Genomic DNA, 19,903 nt, shown 5'->3' on the forward strand with positions numbered 1-19,903 from the left:
ATTACAAGGCAACACCCCCCCCCCCACCCCCGGCTCCCCCACCCCCCCCCCCACCCCCCCCCCCCCCCCCCCCCCCACACCCCACCCCCCTCCCCCCACCTTGAAACGCCGCTGACAAACCCTGGGTTCACTAGATGGACCTCCGGGGGGGGTGGGGGCGGAGGCAGCAGTGAGAGAAAGCCATGCAGCCTCCATTTAATCCCTGAGCCAGCGCTAAATTGCGGTGGGCTCGAGATTATATGTGTCAATTAGCTCATTAATGAGCCTAATTGACATCCCGGCTCCAGCGGCTGAGAATCCCACGTCAGCCCCTTCCACCCTCCAACTTAATTGGGCGAGGCCTTACCATGCCGGGCGAGCGAAGTAGGGTCCCTTCCATGATTAAGTGGGCCCAGACGCCATGTTTCCTGCCGAGATAGACTGTATTAGCACCACCAACTGGTGGGAGGGCTTCATTACTGTGCAACAAATTTTCTATGGACTGTTCCTTCTGTAAATGTGGGTATGGGATCTCACAATAAAATATAAGGACGCAATTTTGTTGCCAGTCCAATTATTCCCCAGCCTTTAACCTCCTTTCACCTGAAGATTACACATGATTTAGGCTCCCTGTGTGGAAGCCATTGCACTGAATATCAGCACGCCACGCCCCCCCTTTTAACATTACCATACCATTTAATACCTCCACACTCTGCACGTAAGGTTTCACACAATGATGTTGTCTGTTGATGTTTTGCAAATAGCTGACAGAAATGGTTTTGTTAAATTGTATTCGGCCTAAATTTTAGTGTCAATCTGCTTCCCAGGTCAATGTAGTTTTAGACAGTAGCTACCCGGAAGTAAAATTGTCCTTTGGCGTGTCCATTTCAGCAAATGTGTTGCATCCTTTTGTCATTACTGAATTGCCCTGTTGGCTCAGCTGATGTAGAAATAGAGAATTCAATGTTTTGCTGTTCTTAAGTTTTAAGATTAGGTGGAAAAAAATTGAAACTGAACTAAGTTGCTCCTTATTTACTGGCATTGTTACTGTCGTGTTGCATTCCTGTTTGAGATGGAAAGCCAATTTATAGGAGTTTACAAGGTAGAAAATATTTTAAGTGGTAGCCTGACAGCAACCAGATAGTTTTAATTGCTGTAGCCAGTTCTTTAATGCAACTGTCTGTATCCTTTAGTTAGTTGAATGGCATAGCTTGGTGGGGTTCAGTGAAGGGTTCAGACGTCTGTGGAATGAGTGATGCACGCTGAATCGACAAGTCCCTGTGCCACGAGCATGCATCCTTAATATTGTATTATCCATTCTAACGTTCATGCAATTATTATGTTTTACCCATTTTTGATGACCCTCTCCTGACCCCCTAATCTGAATGAATTTTCCTCTCCCGTGATTGTAGTTCCGCCTAACGTTTGTCTAAGTGTAAACCAGCGATATTAGTGTACCGATATGCATGCTGCAGCATGCCCGCTATTTAACCCTTGCTTTGTTTCTCTTTTCTAACGTAACTAATGTGTATTGTTAGCGGTGCTCATGCAGGACTGCACGACCATCTGAGGAAACTAAAGTTTAATCCTTCAGATCATTTAAGGCAAAAATTAAGCGAGCATTTTGAAATCACCGTTTTTGTGCAATAATTTGTTATTTTTTTCCTCAACGTAATATTTGTTTTGGAGGGCAATTAGTATCACGATCATCAACTTGAATTTTTAAAATAATAATGCTCTACACCTTTACACGGTGCCTTTTTGAAGTTATCTGAACTTGGTGGGTTTGAAAATACACTTCAGGTCAGGCTGATAGTTCCGCTCCCTCGCAACCCAACAACCAAGCAGGATTTTCAGGATATTTAAACGATGTGTTGGCTGTGTGTCAAAATATTCAAGCACACTGAATTTCGAACTCCATTTGACATCCTTCGAGCAAACATCCATCATTTGGGCTGGGGCAGATGACTCCCTCCGACCTGGGGCAAATAAGAAAAGAATGCAACATCCTTAGGTGTAATTCAGTGAAAATAAATATCTGGCCGCACTGCACATTTTTCCTGAACATAAACCTCACTCCTTAAAATTTCACTGCTATTGACCGTTAGGTGCCTTGGACATAAATGTAATTTTAAAAAAAAATATTATTTTATTGGGCCTGAACCCATCTAAACAAACCAGCCAGTAAACCATTTTGTGAAGTTCAGATAAACTATGAAAGGCATCGTTCTACCTTGTGAAACAAAAGGGAGCAAAAAAAGGAAAATCAGCTGAATCTCCCCAAAATGTCCTTGCATCATTACCAGAAAGTTTTCTTATATTTTATTCCTCCAGACAAATGGATTGCTGACTATATTTTCAAACCTCCAGTGTGTTTTTTTCCTCTTTCCCCCCCCCCCCCCCCCCCCCCCCCCCCCCCCCCCAGCGCTCGTGTTCTCTTTCTTTGAAAAGCATGTACTTTGCACCAGGATAAAGCAGCTTATATGAGCACAGTCTCCTCTAGAATGTTACCACTCATCTTTGTCTCTCGTGTGCAGGCTAATCATGTTACTCGTGTGAATTTTTTCCCCCAGTATGTTGTACTGCTCTTCTCTGAAACTTTTTTTCCCTTGTTTTTTTCCTTTCTTTTTATTGTCAACTTTCTGCATTGGCAGAGCATCTTGGAATTGAATTTATGGGTATGGACAAATCATTCCTTTTAATCTGCAGAATAAAACCTGACAGCTATGACCTGCCTTCAATTCCTAACTCCGTTTCTCTCCCCTCCCCTCCCCTGTTGCTTTTGGAAGGGATGATCCAGCCATAACAGCCTGTCTAGCACTTGGCCGCACTTTTTGTGGGTAGCATGTAGGACATAAAAAGGGAACTGCTCTTTTCACGTCAGCCCTGGAAACTTGATTTGTAGAAAGGGAGCAAGCCATTCAATCCCCTCAAACCTGCTCCGCCATTCATTTAGATCATGGCTGATCTGTACATCCGCTCTATTAGTCTAGATCTGGATTTGACTTTGACCTCCTTATTTATGGCCTCCTTAGAGTATTTTTTTTGACGAATTCGAAATAAGTAACTTTTAAAAGACTGTCCCAGAAATAGTCTGCTGATTGTTTAAGTGCTATGCTAGCTTTGTTACATAGGTTGATTAGGCACAATGCATTCTCTTACTAAATGTAAGGACACATTGAATGTGTGAAAAAGCAAGAGCCAGCGCAGTTATCAAGGGAGCAACTTCTCCTGAGTGGGTTACTGTAAAATCCTAACAAGGCTCTCTTTCTTGGAGTCAGCATAAATATTTCTGCCATTTCCTCGTCCCATTTTTCAGCCTCACAAAACGAGGAATAAGCTTTAAAGGTGTGGTTTCTAAAATAGCAGATGCTGTGATACAAAAAATAATTTAAAGATGGATCTCATGTCCAAAATACAAAACTTGGCAGCCTTTCATTCCAGTTTGCAGTCACAATACCAGCTCCCAAAGAGATTAGACAAAATGCTGAAAGCACTCAACGATGTGCCATTGAATTTTGAACCTCTCCTTTCCCCTTTGGTTAAATGTTTCTGGCATTTTGTAAACCTTTTGCAATTTAACTGGTAATTCAAGCCACTTGAATCTAAAACAAACTAGTTAGATGATAAAGGCCTCAAAATTGAAGAGTACAAGCTTGTGATCCGCAGTGAGAGTGGTCTAACATTGCCACAAATGGAAATTGAGTCTATTCATAAGGATAACAAATACACTTGTAAAAAGCAAATGATATTTCTGGCTGAAGATTGCAATAATACAAAGCGATCTTTACTGACTGGCCGGATTCTATATTCGAATCATTAATGACTGATTCTCTGGAGAGTTCAAAAGATCTTTCCACCGAACCATCCACCCCCCTCCACACCTCCCTCCCTTGTTTAATTTAACTATAAGCTAAAACGTTTACTGCCACTTATTTGGGCCAATTTGAACCCACTTTGGAAATAAAAGCATCTTGCAATTAAATGACTTGTAGTCTCATTGATCAGCACATGACTCCAGAGCCTAATGTCTGGTAATATATTATCCCTTTCAGGGCTGTTGCAAGCCCCCAGTGCACGATGGCGAATCCTCTTCTGGATTCCCATTTTGCTGTCAAGGGAGGAACACGGTGTTCCCAGATGAACCGGCCTTGAGCATTTTTAGCTGATTAGTGTTGATGTACAGGACAAGGCCATCAGCACACGTCCTTCCAGTAATTCCCAAAGATCTGGAACTGCGGACAATGGAGAAACAACAGATTAAATGATACAGATTCCTTCCTCTTTTGCACAGAAGCCTTCGGGTCCAGAAGGCCTCAGGAAATTGTGCGAGACATTGATTAAAAAGTTCTGTTTTAATTGAAGACGTTTATAGGCCTGTCCGTGATTGCTGGTGAGGGAAGCAAACAAATGCTTGAAGTGATCTGAATTCTAATTTGATTGAAATCACCTTCATTTTTATCGTTATTGTTACATTTTTATCCTTTTAAAAGTACCCAAGTAACTTGTGATTCATTTTTGTGCTGGTTCAGTCAGTCGGTGGTTATGTTGTGTGGGGCATCCCTTCGCATTTTGCTTCAATCACTCTCTTCCAAGTGTTTCTGTATTTTATTTTCCACTATCAAGCATGCTATGCCAGGTCTACAGTTGACTCCTTAACCTGAAACTACTTTTTAAAATCAAAACCTCTACCTTTCTGGCATCTTTTTTTCTTTTCCTTTTTTTAAAAGAATATGTATTTCTATATCACTCGCTGCTTTGGCGAACTAGTTTTCCAGAATAATTTCAGTTGAATTGATGTTCGGTCTTGTATGGACTTGGTGTTGACCTATCTGTCGTGACGTCCCATGTTGTTGTTGTAAATAGCAGGATGGCTATTGGCCAGCTGTACAGGAAAAGAGACAAGCCATGCTAATAATATCAACAAAAAAACACAGCCAGAGAAAACGTTACTCTTTTGCACAAATGAGAATCAGGAAGAATTTGAAGTATTTGCAAAGTTCCTGCACCCGTTAAATGGTCCTGCATATTTATGCTGTAGATTTTAGTCGGTCCTCCTTTGCAATTTGCTTCCCAGTCCAGTTATCTACCCCTTTTTTTCCGAATTGACCAAATTATAGCGTCAGAAAGAAATAATAAATGCAGAACAGATCTGGCCAAGTCAGAAGAGTTCATGTCAGCTGAACAACAAGCTGCAAAGGTGAACTCTTAGCTGAGCATCTGAAGACTTGCCTTGCAACAGACACAGGCCTGTGTGCCTTAAGGTCCAAAATGCCTGCCAATCATCACCATTTTGTTCCACAATCTACCTCGAACCGTGTTTGATGCTTTTGCTTCCCTGAATGTCATGCATCTTATTCTCCAGTATGTCCTACAGATATCTTTTTTTTTAAAGAGGACGTCAATCTGGCTTGTGAGAAACTTCAGATTTTTGCACTGATTTTCCCATAATAAATCATTTTAATAACAGACATTTGTTTAAAAATTAGTCAATTTTATTTCAAATGTAACAAAAGCATTCCTGGTCATATCAGCTGGTCTCTATTCTGACATTTACCTCAAAGGTGCTTTACTCAGTGATGTTTCTCAGTGGATATGGGTAGGGGAAAGGTGGGAAAAGTTTGCACTGAACAATGTCTAAGAAGACTGTTTCTTTAACAATTGCTTCCCCATCCCTCTTGGTTAATCCAAGGCTGATGAAGCCGGCTCCAAGGGGAAGGTGAGGAAGTATGAATAAAATGCTCAAAAATTATAGGTAAATCTTTTCAAACATTGACCTATTGCACAGAAAATCAATCAACGAATTGACTGTAAAAATATCTAATATGGCATCTTATAAATGCTGCAGGAAACATCAATGAGTGAAAACCCAATAACAATTTAACTCCAGTTTTATGTATAATTGTCAAACTGTACTTTTTAAAGTTGGACTGCAGGAGTTCAAAAAGGCATTGTCTGGCTTATATATTGCTTTTTCAGTTGATTAATTTAATCATCTGCCTCAGTAGAAGACTTGAAACACGGACATGTTCTTGATTGGAAATGGCACGCATAATTGTGACAAGGAAATGCTTGGAATGACATTTATGGTTGAGAATATTGGCATGTATTTAAATGTATAGAGCTGTGCTCATTTTTAAAAGACAGAAAAATCTTGCAACAGATTACACTCTTGTCGGCTGGTTTGTCTGCTTGACAGAACTCAACATGTGTCTTCACATGTGCCTTTCTGGCCATCAGTGCCTGTGGTCATCAGTGCTGATACCACAACTGCAATTACAAGACTAATTTTAAGTGTAAAACTGTGTCCGTTCTACATTTCTGCCTAGGCACAGCACGAATCCAAACAAACATAAATGAAACAGAAAGCTTCATCTAAGCTGGGAATTGCCTTTTTTTAAAGAAAAATTGCCGTGAGCTTCCATTTTGTGTGTTTTAATTGCCTTTGAGAGCACAAAGCAGGAGGAAAATGGAAGCTGTACGAGCAATTACTCCTCATCAACAGAGCGAAATGATTACACTTTCATGACATCTTGGCTCCATAGCAAACCTCAGGCTGTAACCTGCTGTTTTCTGCTTCTCTCTTCAGAAGCTGAGGAGCTGTACCAGAAGCGAGTGCTGACGATAACAGGGATCTGTATCGCCCTCCTGGTGGTTGGCATCATGTGTGTTGTGGCTTACTGCAAAACAAAGTAATCCAAAGTTTCATTATTTCAAATCCAAGATAAAACCTAATTGACACTAACTCAACTGCTCTGTCCTTGCCTCCCTCCCAGTGAATTGACTTTGCGCTTGGAAAAATTGGTTTTCTTTAAAAGTCAGCCTTCCCATAAAGTGATTTTTAAGAATAATAAAGCACTCAGCAAATTAACTGTGCCTCAAGCTGTTAAATAAGTACTTCACTGCTATTTGGATGGAGTCTCTTGTTAAAGTCTAAGGATAAAATTTAATATATAATTGCACAGCAAATAGGAGGCTTGGGCCGGAATTTTCCGGCCCCTCCAGCTGGTGGGATCTTCCGGTCCTGCGGAAGTGAATGGACCTATGGACGCCTCTCCACATTTCCCTGCCCCTCCCCTGCTGCAACAGGGCTGGAAAATTCCACCCTTAGTGATGAAGTCCAACATCACAACAAACCCTCTGTTGAAGGGACTGAGGTTGAAACCTAACCCAAATACTCTCTTTGTTAACTGAAAAGGTCTAATGTGAAGGGACTTTGGACCGTTTCAGTTCAGATCCGAGTGACCATGAACCACGAGCTCGAGATATTCCATGACATGGTATTAATTGATAGGGTGATTCAGAAAGGATAACCAGTGTGGGAAATGAAATATTAACAAAAAAACTACTTTGTAGGTTTTTCTGAGGTTGGGCTGAAGCATCATTTGGAAAGTGGAGCGAGTTCTACTGTGCAACTAATTGTGATGTAGCCTAACTGGGAGCTTCAAGCTTTGGTGCTACAAGTGAGAATGTGTTTCATACCCTAATTTTAGCATGATTCATCTGGATGAGCACAAAATTAAATGATTGTAACTGTTTCCTTAAAGAAAGGGAAACTGGGACTGAATGATATAAATTTGAGGTTTACGAAAGGAGGCAGACTTTAAGAATGACATTGGCAGAAACCTGGGAACAGGTGACCTGTTTGGTGCACCCAGTCCCTTTCCTCTCCCCAGTAAATGATCTGTAGTCACAAGGGCTTCATAGGGTTGAGGGGAGAATATTTTTGAAAAAGATGTGCAGGTCAATAATGAGCATGTTCTTTGTCCTTTAGATCAACGCGGTTTGAAAAGTTGGTTATAAGTTGTTTTGGAATGATGAGGGGGGAATTATTAGTGAGGGCACAAGATGGGCAGTAGTGGATCAGCCATCCATTAAAGTCCACAGAAAGGAATATTGTTCAGGTTATATAATGGGCAGCCAACCCATGATTGCGCTGTTTCCACCAAAGTTAAATTCTACCTGTAAGGGTGTGTGAATCAGCATCAAAGGGGATGAGGTTTTACAGTGTTCTAAACGTAAAGGCCAACAAATGAATTAAGCCTCATTATTAAAAGTAGTGACAGTCCTCATCAGATATATTATTTTATTGAAACCTTTCGCTCACCTCAACACTCTCATCCCCAAACTTTGAGAGGCTTGATGCAGAGGCCACACTCTGCCCTAGAGCACAGGACTGAAAAGGAGCGTATTTCTGCAAAGTTCTGATGCTGAATATTCATATTTGAATTCAAGGCACAGTATATTTACTTAAGGGGAGAAAAAGAAAGCTTTTAAGTAAATAGAAGATGTTTCCACTTGTGGGGGATTCCAAAACTAGATGACACAAATATAAGGTCGTCACAACTGATCCAATAAATAATTCAGGGGTAACCTCTTGACCCAGAGAGTAGTTGGAACTTACTATCACGTGGAGTGGTTGAGGGAAAAATAGCGTAGATGCCTTTAAGAACATTAGAAATAAGATCAGGACAGGGGGCATTTGACCCATCGAGCCTGCTCCGCCATTCAATAAGATCATGGCTGATCTGACTGGGGCCTCAACTCCGCTTTCCTGTCTGCCCCTCATAACCCTTGATTCCCTAGTCGATCAAAAATCTAACTGTTTAAGGGGCAGCTGGGTAAGCACATGAGGGGGGAGACAGAGGAAGATACGTTGATGGGCTGAGATGAAGTAGGGTAGGAGCTACCTTGTGTGGAGCATAAACACCAGTCTAGACCAGTTGGGCCCGTGTCTGTTGTAGGTTTTCTGTAATTCTTTGTACTTCTATCTAAAGTATTTGGGTTGAAATTGCTTTTGGACACTTTCTTTTACAAATGTATCCCACAGCCTGTGCCCTGTAGCACTGGCTGCAAACGGCAGTATGTTTCAGTCAGTATACAACCCTCCATTCAGTTGGTTCTTTCCTATATTTATTTTGAGAAACACTCGGTTTGGACAGGAAGCAGAGGAAGGATTCAACAAGGAGCCATGTTTAAAGGGCTGGGAATTAAGGGTGAATGCTATGCTGGCACTGCAAAAAATGAGGTGTCACAACTTCGTAGCTGGAGTTTTAATCCTTCTAATATAAAGAAATCCATGTCACTTAATTGATGTTTATTTTTGTCTCTGATTGCATTGCTTCTGCCACCCAATACAGAAAACAGCGAAAAAAGCTGCATGACCGGCTTAGACAGAGTCTCCGCTCCGAGCGCAACAACATGGTGAACCTTGTAAATGGACCCCACCACACAAACCCTCCGGCAGACAATGTTCAGTTGGCAAATGTAAGTTGAGTTGGTATTCTTGCCCAATCGAGCATTAACTGTAATGTATCAGGGTGACTGTGAGTTGTAATATAGGTTTACCAGCATTCAGCCAGTGTCACTGGGGTTTTATCTGAGTGATGCCTCCTGTGCGTTACAGAACTACTCCAAATTGAGGCGACTCTGCTGTAGTGTTCCTGTCTGTGCTGCGAAATTGTCCAGCAGATTTCAAACCACAGGCGCTTATGCCTGATCAAAGTTCGCGCTCACACAGTCACTGGAAGCCACGTTTGGCACTTCAACTTCTGACAATTACACCTATGAGCATATGAATTAGGAGCAGGAGCAGTAGTAGGACATTCAGCCCCTTGAGCCTGCTCCACCATTCAATAAGATCATGGCTGCTCTGATTGTGGCCTCAACTCCATATTCCCGCCCATCCCTGATAACCTTTGACTCCCTGGTTAGTCAAGAATCTATCTACCCCTGCCTTAGAAATATTCAGTTACCCTGCCTCCACTGGTCTCTGGGCAAGAGAGTCCCTCTGATAGAAAAAATTTCTCCTCATCTCCGACTTAAATGGATGACCTCTTATTTTTAAACTGTGTCCCCGAGTTCTGGTCTCTCCCGCAAGGGGAAAAGCCCTTTCGTCATCCACCCTATCAGGTCCTCTCAGGATCTTATGTTTCAATAAGATCACATCTTATTCGCCTGAATGCCAGTGGATACAGACCCAGCCTGTCCAACTTTTCCTTCGTAAGGGTAACCCACGCCCCCCTCAATCCCAGATATCAGTCGAGTGAATCTACACCTTCCCCAGTTTCTTCAGATAGGCCATAGGGTATGATGATGCAGCAACCCCTTCACCAGCCTGTATGCAGCAGAGCGAGTGCTCTTGGCCAGAAGAAATGGTTGCTGACTACAAAGATTCGAAGAACAATTAATCTCTACGGGTGCGCTGCAACACCTCTGGGGTTTGCTGTACAACAGCTGAAGTCTGGCTATACCATCAGTGTCATCATTGTAATAGGCAGAAGCCATCAAAGTCACTAGTAGATGTACAGCAGATTTAACAGTTGAGTCGGCAAAAACACCAGATGCAATTTAGAATTATGTTAGGAAAAGTCAGTGCAATATCTGTTTAATGGCAATATATCATGAAATACAGTACAGAATTAACAGCGTTGTGTTAATGTGCCAGAATAATATAATGTAAGATTAATAGCACTGTGTTAGTGTGTGGGTAGATAGAGTACAGAATTAACAACCTGAGTACGTGTGTTAGTGTAGTACAATATCGGATTAAGAGCATTACGTTAGTGTGTCAGTAGATATAGGGCAGAATTTTGCCCTCAGCGGACGGGCCTAGGAGTGGTTGTGAAGCCTAGGAGCTATCGGGCCCTAACATGGATTTCACACTGGCTGGCCAATTAACAGCCAGCCAGCCAGCATGAAATGTGCGCGACAGCGCTGCCAGAGTGGGGGCTGGGAGGAATGCTGAAGTGTGCGGGTGCGCGCAGTTAAAGCACAGATCTGCCTCCGAGAGCTGAAGATTTTTAACGCTAAAAATAAAGATATTAAAAATAATGAATGCATGACCCCCTCATGACTATCATGAGCAAGGACATGTTAAACATGTTAAAAGTTTTAAATTATTTTTAAATCGCTGGTTGAAACCTCACCTTGCCCCATGGATGAAGTTTCGCCAAAAATGCGCAGGCCGTTTGGTCTTTTCGCCCGCCCGCCAGCCGAACAGTTGGACTGGCAGCGAAAGATTTGAGTCGATTAATTGATTACGGGCCTTAATAGGCCGCTTAATTGTCGACGGGCGCGCTGCCGACTCCTGCGCGCGCCCGTCGACCGAAATATCGCACAAGTGCGCGATGACGTCTGGACATTTGCCCGACGCCATCGCGCGGCACTTTATGCTCATTTCGGTCGGGCGCACACCCACCTGACGAGCACAATATTCTGCCCATTATGTAGATTTAGCAATATTGTGTCAGTAGCTACGATATAGCATTAATAGCATTGTGATAGTGGCCCAGAAATTGCCTGGATGGGGCATATCATGGCAAATGCCTTGATTTTTTTGCCTCACCCCTCTGGTTGTATTATTTTTGCACTGCAGATTACTGAAAATGTGATTTGATAACAGGAACCTCATGCAAGTTGGGCCCAGTGGTCTATCTCCTTAGCCAATGAAGCAAAAGAATAGAGGAAGAAACAGAGAACAACGGGGAAGGAAATGGGATAAACTATAGTCAAATTGGAGATGGAAAGAGAAATTGGATGAGAATTGAGAGAATAAAGACCAAAATTAAAATTAAAGTAAAACTTAATCATCCAACAATTTGTGGAGAATTTGAACTCTTGGTGCATCTCTTCACCATAAATTGATGAATTTTTAAGATACAATATAGGAATAATGGCATTTTATGAGTGTGTCAGTATAATATCACCAGTTCATTGAGGTTGAAGCTTTTCAACATAGTAAGACATCCCATGGCTCTTCATCAATCAAACAAGAAGATTTTTTAAAATTTACTGGATGTGGGCATCGCTGGTGGGCCAGCATTCATTGCCCTTGTGCAGAGGGCATTTTTTAAGAGTCAACCACATTGCTGTGGGTCTGGAGTCACATGTAGGCCAGGTAAGGACTGCAGATTTCCTTCCCTAAAGGACATTGGTGAACCAGATGGACTTTTACAACAATGGTTTCAGGGTCACCAGTGGACTCTTAATTCCAAATTTTTATTGAATTCAAATTTCGCCATCTGCTGTGGTGGGTTACCCTGGGTCTCTGGCATACTGGTCTAGTGACAATACCACTGTGCCACCGTCTCCCCCACTATTAGGAAAAGATGGGCAAAAGCTTTGTCAAAGTAGTGGATTTTAAGGAGCGCCTTAAAAGGAGGGGAGAGGTATGGAGGCAGAGGGTTGTTTTTTGGAAGACAATTCCAGAGCTTGGAACCTAGACAGCTGAAGGCATGGCCACCAATAGTGGAATGATTAAACTGGTGGATACATGAGGTGGAATTGAAGCTAAACTACCATATCCTCTGGGAATGCAATTGGAGGAAGCCCAACTTGAGTATTGCGTCTGGTTCCGGTCACCACACTTTAGGAAGGATGTGGAGGTCCTTGAGAGGATGCAGAGATTTACAAGAATGGTTCCAGGGATGGGGGTTTGGGGGTGGGGTGTTGGTGGGAGGTGATAGTTTAGTTACGAGGTGAGGTTGGAAAGGCTGAGTTCATTCTCCTTGGAGCAAAGGAGATTTAAGGGGGGATTTGAAAGAGGTTATTGACAGGCTCAGATAAGGTAGGCGGACAAAACTCTTCCCGTTAGCTGACTGTACAAGGACCGGGGTGGGGGACAGATTTAAGATTTTGAGCAAGAGATTCAGGGGGAATGTTTTATGCAGCGAATGATAATGACCTGGAACTCGCTGCCCATGAGAGTGTTGGATACGGAAGCAATCAATGATTGCAGAAGGAATTTGAATGGGCACTTGAAGGAAGTAAACATTTGCAGGGCCACAGGAAGTAAGTGGGGGAGTTGGACTGATGGATTACTCCGCAGGGAGCCGGCATGGGCTTAATAGGTTGAATGGCCGCCTCCTGTGCCATTAATATCTCTATGACTCCAATAACAGAAATACACACAGACAACCTTTACAAATTGGAAATTATCTGTATGGCAGTAGGTCAAATTGGAATATTGAGTCGAACAATTTCCAGCCTGTCCTCAATTTGGTAAGACATTGCAAATGTATCCCGTTACTGCTACTCAACCTAATTTAAATGTGTTTTATTGCATTTCCATATTTTTACTCTTTAGCAAGCACTACATTGTAAACACAACAAGTAAATGGACAAACACAAAAACAACAACAAATTTTTATCATGACTAATTTGGTCGGTCATGCCTCTTTTCCTTTAACATTTCTGGCAAAGTGTGCCACTGCAGTAGGTAATTCTGGCATCATTCTAGTACATTGGAACAGAAGTTTGGAGTGCTCCATTTATTGAAGATTGGAGTGCAGCAGCATCTTCCATTACCTGATTTCCATGTGGCTGTAACTCATTTATTTTCAGCCAGTGTGATGATTTTTCAGCACCAGATTTATGCCCGCTTTATTCTGAGGTCCCTTAATGTAACATGGAGCCAATCAAAATTTCCTACCTCTTCTTGACGGATGCCATCACGTGCAGCTCTTCTCCGAGATAGTGGAGCTGTTTTCCAATCAGAATCAGTAACTTAATGGCAACTTCGAATACTGAGCCCTCAGTAAGAGTCCAGGACTTGGTATAAAGTATGTCAGTTGACACCACATGATTCTACTGGGTATGAAATTAATGTGCAGCACTGTTTAGCTTGAGATAATATTGTAGGGTAGAATTGTTAAATAATTGGCCACGAAGGTCAGTAATAACACTGGTGATAATATGGCCAAGGTTATGACAATCCAAATGGTTCATTAGGCACAAGTTACTTAATTAGACACTCACAATGATGTGCCTATAAAATCAGGCCTTATACCATTGAAAATGTTTCTCAGCATGCCTAGCAGCATGAATGCCAAGTCGTTCATTATTCCTGTATTAATACTTTTGCCAAAATATTGAACGTTATACAATTCACACTGAAAACAGAATCTCCTTTGTCGTGAGCCTTTCTCTACTGAGATGTGCAATTAGCAATTGCGTCCTTCCATGTTCTGTATTCATTCAAGAACCTGCCTGGGGTTTTAACAATGAAATAGGATGTAGCAAAAAAGATAACATTTCTTAATTTTTTTAAACAAGTGGTTTTTGTGTGTCTGATTTTCTTTTATGCCTGCAGCGTATTAATAACCAGCCAACATGTCAATCAGAACACTAAACTGGTTGGTACATCTTAATAAAGAAAGACACAGTTTTTAAAAAGTGCAGATAAGCTTTAATTTTGTCTTTAACATTCCGCCAACTGTGGACTCCTGCCATTTGTTGCCATTCCAATAGATTTCATAAGGATTAGGAAAAGGAGGAGATCTTGAGTGGAGGATAATGTCTATGATGGTGATAAGTCATAAACAGCCAGTGGAAAGAGTGGGTTTAATGGGCCTGTTTGATGACCTTTTATTGTGACGCACTTTGTTTTCTAAACTTGCACTATTTCTTTTCAGCAATATATAATGAAAAACCCTGGATCCACTGAGCATGTCATTGAGCGGGAAACAGAAACCTCGTTCTCAACAAGTCACTACACATCGACAACCCATCACTCTACGACAGTTACTCACACACCCAGCCACAGGTATCTGGACTAAACAGCATTTTTTTGATCAAGTAGCAAAGAACAAGAATCATCTAACAGAGGTCTGCAATAAACAGAAGGGGAAGCACATATCATACAAAGGGACCTCTATCAGTTGTAGACAACAGCCTTGAAAATCCTCTCAGGGAATGTCAATCGAAAAAAAGAAATGCTTCTGGTCAAATTTCCAGAGAGTCCAATCCATGATCTGAGCTAAAGTCCTGCCCTCCCCTGCCCAGTGGACCCTCACTTGGTCCCTCTCAGGGACTGGCATTGTGCCAAGTCCCAAAGAAAATCCAAGCATAGGAATGTTAAATCCAATTATTGTATGTTGAGGAAGAATAAGTCTGAAGCTAGCCTGTACCTGAATCCAGGCTCATTTCCGAGACAGCAAAGCAAAATCACAGACTCTCCCTGGTTCCTCCTAGATTTTTATTTAATTCAAATTCCACCATCTGCTGTGATGGGATTTGAACCCCAGTCCCCAGAGCATTACTCTGGGTCTCTAGATTACTAGTCTAGTGACAATACCACTACATCATCACCTCCCCTAATCCTAGTTCCTCCTAGAGTGAACTAGTTTATATACTCTTGCAATGATTCCCTACTCCTTCCCCAATTGGGGTCAGCTGTGTTTGATTACCAACTTAAAGCACATATTCTATTGCAGCACAATCTCAGTATTAACAAGGAACTCCGAAGCTCTGATGTTCAGAGCACCCGCCTACAGTCTCACCTCCTCGCTTGATATCGGTTGCCTTTGAAGGAGTGATGGAGGCTCAGTCAGACATGGCCATCCTGGAGACTTGAGCACGAGGCTGGACCGGGATATGCAGGTGTTCTTGTGGATAACTTTCAAAGATGAACTTCTAGAGGGAGAGTATTGAAAACCAGAGAAGCTGTTTTAGATTTATACAAAACCTTGGTTAGACCAAAATTGGAGATCGGATAGTGATTTTTAAATTTTGTGCAGGGGTTTAATAGGGTAGATGCAGAAAATATGCTTCCATTTGTGGAGGAGTTCAAAACTAAAGGTCATAAATATAAAATAGACTAATAAATCCAATAAGGATTTCAGGAGAAACATCTTTACTCAGAGTGGTGAGAATGAACAACCCACTAACACATGGAGTGGCTGAGGATAATAGAAAAAAGCCATTTAATGGGAAGCTAGATTAATACATGAGGGAGAAAGGAATATGAGAGTATTCTGATAGGATTAGATGAAGTAGAGAGGGAAAAGGCTTATGTGAAGCACAAACATAAGCATAGACCCATTGGACTGAATGGCCTGTTTCAGTGCTGTAATTTCAATGTAATTCTATGTAAGTTTATGTTGGGAGTCCACAGAACAGCTGAGAATTCTCATGGTCAACATGTTTTAATCTTTGAGATGAGCTACATGGTGATGATCTTTTACTGGCAGTGGGCAAGGGTGCTAAATTAAAAAACAAAGTCTTTTTACTGTCGTGTCCCATTTCCTTCAGCTTTAGCCAAAGATACGTCAAATAACGCAGAAGATTTGAACCTGAAAACCAGATTGCTAGAACATTACCAAATTTACATCCTGGACAAGACTTGAAGCTACAGTTGCCCCCAGTTATATTTTCATATTTTTACATCTGGTGAAAAGTCTACCTCATGTATCTACTTCGAAGATGTGATAATGTTCAGAAATTGAAGCTGAGCTCAATTAATGCCACATTGTGGTTCATTGCCACTCATCACCTCAGACACCAAACTGGAAGACCCGAAATCCACCCCTCCGCCCACAGCCCCAGCTAAACCCTACCCACTATCAAAGTCAATTGTCTCAGTGCCATTATAACAAGCTGCCAGTAGGTAAATACTGACAGAGAGTGATCATAAAATACTGAAAGTAGCATTTATTAATATTAACAATCTATTATGCCTCTGCGAAATTCCTCTTGTTGTTTACCATTATAAGTTGCCATGTTCATGTCAATGTATTTGAAAGCTGTCTATATAAGCCACGCACTCTCCTCCCTCCTCCTATAAAGGTGCTGGACAAGTAGTGGTTGCGTTGTTGGTGGTGGGGGGGGGCTGCGGGTGGGGGTGCATGCAAAGTTGTTAAATTGCAGTGTGACGCGTTCAGACGGGTGGGGCAGAATTGTACACCCCGCGGGCAGGTGCGTGTCCAACCCGATTGGGTGTAAAATCGGGCGAGCGTCCCGCGTCATCACGCACTCGAGCGATATTTCGCTGGGCGGGTGCGCGAGAGTCGGAAGTGCACCCGTCGACGATTAAGAGGACAGTTAAGCCCATTAACGGCGCAATTGACTCTGGTTTTTCATTGCCCTTCCGACCTTATGTTTGGCGGACGGGCGAGTGGCCTTTGCATTTTTCATCAAACCTCAACCAAGGCGGGATGAAGCGTCCGTGATGGAAATAAAATTAAAACAAATTTCTGTGGGGCAGCGTTTTTATCAGCTATATTTTCAGGTGGCTGTTTGTGATGCATGGACAGTTATTCAGCTTTTAAAACCTTTTATTTCGGCATTTTCAGATCCTCCAGCTCCCTGAGGCAGCCGTCTGCCTTCGGGGAGGGTTTCTCTCAGCGCTCACCCGCGCCCACTGAAATGTCATCGCCCACCCTCTTCCCGCCCCCACCCCAGAGGCGCTGAGCGTTTCAGTGCGCCTCTCTCACGCTGGCTGGCCAGTGTGAAATCGTGGTCCGTTTCCTGACCACTCCCAGGCCTATCGATCGGGTGCGCCCGCCAAAGGTAAAATTCAGGCCGTGATTTCCATTCTAAATGTGAGCACGGAAATTTATAACAGGACGCAAAAAATAAGATCGGACTGTATGAGTTTAAAATGCGGGTCTGCGTCCAATTGTTCCTGTCCTCTAATCCCACTTCACTTGAAGGCGATGCTTAGTTACCCTGAACGGAGTTTTAACTTTGACAAAAATGCAAGCCACATGACATTGGCTTGGCCTCCCAATAACTAACTTTCCCCATTTTCACTTCCATTGAAGACGCTATTTCACGCTTTAATTTCATCTGCCAACGTGCCAAGGAGGGGAAGAATGGTTCAGGGGTGAATATGAAATTAACCCAGTCACTTTCTTTAACGTCATGATGTGACCTGGCATTGATTGTAGCCCATTTTTAGACGATTGTGCTACACACTCTATTGGAGTGCCATGTTACATTTGGCTCTTTGTTGTTCGACGCAGAAGTCTGAAGCCATGATGCACCCAACATGATCCCAGCTTGACAAACTGCAGGCACGTAGTAGTGGGTGAGCTGCACACAGAAGGCTCAATGAATGCCTTCAGTAATGCAAATTGTATTAACCTCCCCTTAACTAAAGCAGAGTGCCTGGGTACTGCTTCACCCCTAAGTGGGCATTTGAAGTACGGTCACTCTATAGTGTAATGTATTGCTCCTTTCCCATTATAAGACTACCCACAATTCCCAGGATGACTTCAACAGTCAATTCTTCAAGGGGCACTCTGTACCCCTGTTGTCGTCTGCCCACTCCCCTAATGCCTGCAGATTGGTACATAGAAGTGTGCACACTCTACATGCATGGCTGCTGTCTGATTAACATTCCAGCCCTGCAGTGCTCCAGTACACCATATTCTATGCCCTAGTAAAATGTGTAAATGAACAGGCTGCACACAGTGTCACAATGTCAGGTCACTTCAGTGTCATTATTGCTGTGCCAGGATTGCATTATCAGCTCTGTAGTGTCAGCCATGGCTGAATGAGTAATGATCCAATCTCCGAGTCAGAAAGTTGTGGGTTCAAACCCCAAGTCAAAGTGTTGAGTAAAACCTGGGCCGATGCTCCAATGTGGCACTGAGGGAATGCTGCATTGTTAGAAGTACCTTCCCCCTTCCTTCATATAAGACATCTAGCCTCTCAGGTGGACATAAAAAATGTCCCATGGCAATATTTAAAAAAAATCATGGGGGTCCTGGCCAATTTTTATCCCTCACACAACATCATTGTGTGCAAATTGGCTGCCAAATTTCCATCATTACAACAGTGACTGCACTTCAAAAGGTAGCTCATTGGGTATAAAGCATCTTGGGATGTTCTGAGGCCATCTAAGATGTTACATAAATACAAGTTTTCCTTCCTGTTTTCCTTTTCGCTTCCCATTCTATTGCACTGAGCATAACTACACAATTCTGTGAGCAGCGTCATTACAGAGACAACTTCCTGTTACCCACAGTGAGGAATTGGGGGAGATGGTGGCACAGTGGTAATGCCCATGGGCAAGTAACCCAGAGGCTCAAGTGGGTTCAAATCCCACCACAGCAGCTGGTGGAATTTAAATTCAATTAATAAATCTAGTCAATTGTTGTAAAAAAGAAACCCCATCTGGTTCACTAATGCCCTTAAGGGGAAGGAAATCTGCCATCCTTACCTGGTGTGGCCTATATATGACTCCAGACCCACAGCAATGTCGTCGATTCTTAACTGCCCTCTGAAATGGCCTAACAAGCCACTCTGTTCAAGAGCAATTAGGGATGAGCAACAAATGCTGGCCTTGTCAGTGACACCTACATCCCATGAAAAAAATAAAGAAAAATTGCTGAATCCCCTTACTTCTGGCACAACACTGTCTCAATAAGGACATTTATTCACTGAAAAATAAATGTCTGGTGCCAATTGCAACTGGGAAGTAGCTGAAGATCTCCCTCTGTGCGAATAATGATGTTGGCAGTGTGATGTTGGATAGTCTGACAAAGGGATTTAAAGATGTTTCTCTTTGTGTTGACCACAGTTGGAGTACAGGCCAAACAGAAAGTGTCATCTCAGATAGCCCTTCTGTGCTTGTAACGTCATCAGTAGAAACCAGCAGGCACACCAGTCCAATCAATCACCGAGGTCGACTCAATGGTGTGGCAGGTCGGCGAGAGATGCTTATCTGTGTGAGGAACTCAAGAGACACTCCGGACTCTCTCCGAGATTCACCGCATAGTGAAAGGTAGGGCCTGCGGCTATTTATATACATAGAGTTTACTGTAGCTATAGGAACTGAATGCACGGGTGTAACGGGAACAGAGGGCAAAGCTTTGACTGTAAGGCGAAGTTTGACTGTAAAGAGAAACGGAGGGCACAGCTTAGACTGTAGGGAGTGAGGTCATAGCCCTGACTGCAGGCAGAGGTCTGACTGTACCTGTGGAAACTAAGGGCACGGCTGTAGCCTGTGCAGTTCTGAGATGTGCCAGCCGTGGCTCAGTTGGTAGGTCACTTGTCTCTAAGTCAAAGATCGTGGGTTGAAGCATTATTCCAGAGGTTTGTACTCATTATCCAGGCTGACACTTCTTCAGTGCATTGCTGAAGGAGGTGCTGTTTTCTGGATGAGATGTTCAACTGTCCCTTGGGTATATGTGAGAGA

At 42.8% G+C, this 19,903-nt stretch overlaps 1 protein-coding gene across 3 annotated transcripts in view; it reads left to right on the top strand.

Annotated features, from left to right (window-relative positions):
• nrg1 (neuregulin 1) overlaps nucleotides 1–19,903 on the top strand; it is a 197,012-nt gene that overhangs the window by 172,560 nt on the left and 4,549 nt on the right. For 2 of the 3 annotated variants that reach the window (XM_041195597.1, XM_041195604.1), the window contains exons 6-9: nucleotides 6,569–6,671; nucleotides 9,120–9,246; nucleotides 14,394–14,524; nucleotides 19,286–19,489. In XM_041195597.1, coding sequence (XP_041051531.1) covers nucleotides 6,569–6,671; nucleotides 9,120–9,246; nucleotides 14,394–14,524; nucleotides 19,286–19,489 — 565 coding nt within the window. Of the gene's footprint in view, nucleotides 1–2,633; nucleotides 2,658–6,568; nucleotides 6,672–9,119; nucleotides 9,247–14,393; nucleotides 14,525–19,285; nucleotides 19,490–19,903 lie in introns of all 3 variants that reach the window. The other variant, XM_041195587.1, reaches the window with a different exon arrangement.

The sequence above is a fragment of the Carcharodon carcharias genome, chromosome 1, assembly GCF_017639515.1.
Source record: "Carcharodon carcharias isolate sCarCar2 chromosome 1, sCarCar2.pri, whole genome shotgun sequence".
In the NCBI taxonomy this organism is placed as follows: domain Eukaryota; kingdom Metazoa; phylum Chordata; class Chondrichthyes; order Lamniformes; family Lamnidae; genus Carcharodon; species Carcharodon carcharias.